Source organism: Peromyscus eremicus, chromosome 3, assembly GCF_949786415.1.
Source record: "Peromyscus eremicus chromosome 3, PerEre_H2_v1, whole genome shotgun sequence".
In the NCBI taxonomy this organism is placed as follows: Eukaryota; Metazoa; Chordata; class Mammalia; order Rodentia; family Cricetidae; genus Peromyscus; species Peromyscus eremicus.
Genome location: NC_081418.1, coordinates 6,816,736 through 6,822,108, shown reverse-complemented (window position 1 = coordinate 6,822,108; position 5,373 = coordinate 6,816,736). Strand labels below are relative to the sequence as shown.

General features: G+C 38.6%; 1 protein-coding gene across 1 annotated transcript in view; it reads left to right on the top strand.

The window, feature by feature from the left end:
• The window catches only part of LOC131905590 (protocadherin Fat 2-like), a 33,101-nt gene extending 28,696 nt beyond the window's left edge, over positions 1-4,405 (top strand). The window contains exon 10 of the mRNA XM_059256449.1: positions 4,286-4,405. Within this exon, the coding sequence (XP_059112432.1) occupies positions 4,286-4,405 (120 nt within the window). The remainder of the gene's footprint in view (positions 1-4,285) is intronic.
• The last annotated feature ends 968 nt before the right edge of the window (positions 4,406-5,373 follow it).

Sequence of the window (5,373 nt, the reverse complement as noted above, 5' to 3'; positions counted from 1 at the left end):
GGTTGTGGTCTCTTAGAATGTAAAAGAGATTTTCAGAATATTGTATTGTTAATTCTCATTGTTAATCTCTCATAAGAATACTCTGTAGGGCCTAGAAAAATGGAGTCAGCAAGACGTTAGTGACAGTGGAAAAGGTTTCCTTAAAGCACAAGTGGCTGCATGCAGCTTACAGAGAGTGAAGGAATTTCATTGGCAGAATGCCAGGATAAGAAGAAATAAATATATCCTCATTATGATTTTGTAAGGTAATTAAACTTAATCTAAATCCTTCATCTTCATTCTTTCCGCATACATTATACATAATCCAGTGAACGTACACTTGAAAATATTTGGTTAATTATTGGTGAACCTGGTATCATGGGGTGCACTATCATTTTCACTAAAATCAATTAGTTTTGGAACATATGTGGCAGTAGAAGCAATAATAATAATCTTAACATTAAATATTTCCATTGGTATTATTTTTATTAAGGTATATTTTAATACTTACTACTAATCAAATTTTTACTGAGATTTTAATTGAGTGTTTTTCTTTTCATCAGTGACAGAAATGCAATATCTATTCAACAGCCAGCCAGGGATGTCAAGATGTTGAACTATTAAGAAAAGAAACTGATTTTAATGGAAGATGTTTTGACTTTAACCAGAAGAAAGGTCACTCTATCTTCATGTCACTTGCTTTATTTGAAAAGGTCTTTGAAAACACGGCTTTTTCACAGTAAGACAGCATCAGGCTTTTCAGTGTAGCCAGGTGCTTTTGTGTAAGCTGTCACATGCTTTGATGGGTCTGGATTTTGCTGCTGCATAAAGGTTTATATGCCGTAAAGATCTGCTTATGTACAGTTAAGAAATCTGCTGTGGACATCCAAATCACCAGTCAAAAATAGATTGAAATTGTGCTCAGGTTGTGATGACATCTCAATGTCTTTTAAATGTATTTAAAAGTGAAGTAATTTAGAAAATAAAATACATGTTATAAGACTAAATTCTTCATTAGGCCACTAAGAAACATTTTTACTTTTGAAAGACAAGGTCAAACATGTGTGATAATTTCATATCCTGTCAGCAATGCTCTTTTCTGATTGATTTGTTTTTATTTACGTGTGTGGGTGTTGTCTACTTGTCTGTGTGTGCACCACGTGTGTACAAGTGTCTTTAGGACTGAAGGAGAGTGTTACACTCCCTGGAACTGGAGTCACAGGCAGGCGTGAGCCACCTGATTTGTGTGATGAGAAGAGAGTCTGAGTCCTCCACAAGATCAGCAAGCACCCTCAACTCTTTAGCCATCTTTCCAGCCCCTATTTCAGAACTCTTCCATTGGGCCTAGTTAATCCTGCATGCGAACAAACTTCAAAACCTTTGGAGTTCTGAAAGTTTGTGCCTTTTTTATCAGTTGCAATGCAGAGAAAGAGCAATTTCCACTTACTTGGGTTTTGTGTAAATAGGTACAACTCAAGTCAAATAGGATTATTCTAGGTCAAATTCTCTGAAAATGTAATTATTTTTTATATTTTCCTTATTTAAAAATAAAAAAATATTATTTTCTGATTATGATTTCTCTACCCATAATTCTTTCCAGATCCTTCCAACCTCCTAACTCACCCAACTTTATTCTCTCTCTGTTTCTCTTAAGCAATAGGCAAACAAACAAAAACAAATCAACAAATCAGAATTTAAAAAAAGAAGCAAGAAACCAACCAAACAAACAAACAAACACACATGCATATATTATACTTATAGGAACCTGACACTGCTTGAGTGGCCATGAACCTTAGACTGGACAGCCCATAGGCCTAGGAGAAAATCAAATACCATTATTCTATGAAAGGGATGTAGCAAAAAATGACCCCCAAGAACATTCTGCTATACTCATAGATCAGTGCCTTGCTCAGCCATCATCAGAGACGCTTCCTCTTGCAGTAGATGGGAAACTGCAATTCTTTAGCATACATTCATCTGTTTACTGACTGGTACTTGGGGGATAAATATTGAAAACAGTGATAGAATTGTTGGATGGGAATAGAACTTCAAAAAGTTGCAACAGAGCTTCTCTGCCACAGAAAAAATAATGTAAAATGGATAGCAAGAAAGAGAAATACCAAATGATAGTTGTGGCTCTCCAACCAGCTGCTCCAGCAATGGTCGATTTTCTGCTGGCATCCACATACCAAGGAAGATCAGCTGATAAACAGACAGGCTTTTCTCTCTTATACCTGGGACGCCTCATGGAACTGAAGACAGATATTAGTGCACAGTGTACAGGCCTGGGTCACCAAAGCGTGTAGCTAACTTGGGTCCTCTGACACTAACATGGCTGATCTTGACATAGTTATACTTTTGGTTTGCCTTGCATTGTTGTTAGCCTCACCCATTTTTTGCCTTGGTTGGTCTATTAGAACCAATATGATATGACCACATAACCATTTAATAAATTCCATATCCAGAGACTTTATTATTGGACCTTTAGAAACAGCATTTTTGTTTTGTTTTCTGTCTTTTAATGTTGTAGAACTCTCTGCTGAAGACTTCTTGGATTTGCAATTCAGTCCCATGCATGCATCTAGAAAATAAGTCAGTCTAGTATTTAAAGGTGCTGTTTTTTGTTTTTTTGGGGTTTTTTTTGTTTTCTTTGTGAACAGGGAATACACATTAGAATAATTTTCCTTGGCCATTTCAAGGTAGCATCACAATATATCAAAATGCAAGGGAACAAAACAGAAAGCACCCGAGGTAATTGTTCTCAGAAGTGTGTGGGTTTTACTCCACCCCAGCTTTTATGCCTGTACCTTATCAAGCCCTGTAACTTCCTTGCCTTGTACATCTGCATGATCAATGTGACACTAGAGATACAATAGAGCAATGTGACTCTATATCCCAACAGTTATGGTTCCTTTGGACTTACTATGACAGAAGTGTAAGGATTAATTAAACCCAAACAAGACCACAAACATTTACTATTGTCTGTTTTTTTCTTTTTAAAACTTTTCTTATTAATTAAATGTTTTCATTTATTTCACATACTGACCACAGTTTCCCCTTCCTCCTCTCCTCCTATTCTATCCCCCTCCCCATCCACTCCTCCTCCAGTCTCTGTTCAGGAAGGGGCAGGCCTCCTGTGGGAGTCAACAAAAGGCACTTTAAGTTGAGGCAGGACCAAGCTCCTCCCTGCTGCATCAAGACTGGGCAAGGTAATCTAGCAAGGGAAATACATTCCCCAAAGCCAGTTTGAGCACCAGGGATAGGTCCTGATCCCAACCATTGTCTATTTTTGAGCAAGAACCTTTTCTCAGACGGCTACAAAGAACACTGTTGAAATCATCATTCTCATAATATGCAGCTGAGGCAGAGCTGCTCTCTCTGGCACAGCTGCTGGAGTGTCTAGAGTGCTAGTGGGTACACCTGGGCAGAGTTTGAGGTTGTTTCTTCTCCCTCTGACTTTTGTAGTGGAAAGTCTTATGATGGGAACCATACCACCCTTTAAGTATGTTGAGTAGAACTAACCAAGGTCATGCTTCATCTATCCCCAAATTGTGATGTCTTTAACATACTGTTTTTGCCATGGAGCAGGTAGCTTCAAAGCTATGCATTTGGCCTTTATTGCAAGCTAAGAAACTAACACTGTTTTGTCCTCAGAATTACGCCAACTCACATTATATGTGATTATGTGTCTGAGCACTAGAAATGTTCAGCAAGTAGAATATGAACTGAGAAACTCACCAATGACTTAGATTTAACTGAACTGGACTTGGCCAGAGGTTGTTTATTTGACCTGACCTCCAGGATCGGATTTCTAATGTAGGATGATGCCACAGACTCTATGAACTAAAGTCATCTTAAACCTTGTGTCCAGTGATAGTTAGACTGACTGATAATCTCACTTAAAATCATCACATCCAGAAAAAACAAAAACAAAAACAAAAAACCTGACCTGATTTTCCACTGGAGAAAGGCCTATGGGAAGGTATTAGTGAAGTATGTTTCCTTCTAATAAGAACTGAGCTGTTCTTCTAGTTGATGAATTCAGCAGATTACCTCAGTCCTGGGTCCTCCGCTTGAGTGCATGACTTCTTACTGGAGTATCTGCCTCAAACTTCAAGTTGAGAGGTCTTACATTTATTTCATTTTAGAAGTATCCAGCAAACTTCTCTGTGGAACAGTGTGTTCCATCCTAGTAAGAATGCTCATCCTGTGTTGGGACAATCTCTTCAGCGGTCAGTGTCTGCATCCTTCTCACATGGTGTTTCTGGACCTTTACTCTTTAAGTGGATGCTTCCTTTCTTGTTAGCATGCTCTCATCCCCACTGCAACTGTGATGAGTGTGCCAAATTTCTGCTACCAGCTTTGGCTTGAAGAAGACAGCTCCCACTGGGATTCTCCATTAGAAAGACCCTTACTGATTGACTGAATAATGCAGTATTTGGGGCTCCCTTGCAGAACATGGGCAGCAGGTAACTTGTCTTTTTTACTTTATTTATAATCACTTTTTAAAGAATCATTGTGTTCTTTTTGACTGTTTTCTGTGAAAAAAATTATTTTTATTTTATTTCATGTAGCCCTTTCATTTTTCTACCTTAAAAGGAAATTTATTAATAATGTGTTGTCCCTTGTGATTTGTGCTAGGTTGGTAGTTTCTACTATCATACTGATGAATTCTCTCATCAGTTTTATGTAACAGAACTCTGTATCTGTCAAACATCCTCAGCATCCTCAGGAGTTAATCTCATGTGTCCCCTTGAACCTCCTGCTATTCTTTGCTCGATCCATTTTGCAACTTAACTGAAATACAGTTCTTCTTCCACAGCAAAATTGAATTTACCCCCTGAGGATATATGTTGACTTGACCTTAGTTAATAGTTTGGTAGCCAGGACAGAAAGTGAAAGTCAGTTGTGTCTTCTCTGCAAAATAAGTTTCAAAGCACTGCCTTCCTGTTAATGGAGAAGGCTAGTCAGTTCCAGGGTGAGATGGAGCACTTCCATAGGGCCAAAGGAGTTCAGAAAAGACCATGTTTCAAGCTGAATGCCTTCTTCTACATGTCTTGATTCCAAGTTTCACTTCTTTCCAAGTAAGGTCTTGACCTTAGTAGAAGAAATTTGCCAAAGCTGAGAACTGAGGTTTTACTGGAACCCCACACCCCATAGAGTCATATCCTGAGCCAGTTTTTTTCCCCTTAGCTTTTAGAGGCTAGAGACCAGAGCTCAAGTCTCATAGAAATGCATGCCCCTGGCTTACTTCCTTTTGTCTTTCTTCTTGCTCTGTGTACATGTCTCAGGCTCTCAGTGAGGATGAGAACACCTCCTTGCTGCAGGAATTCGTGCTAGTATTCCTTATTGAGAGAGTCCTCTCTAAGACATAGTGGCTTTGCAGTTGTGCTG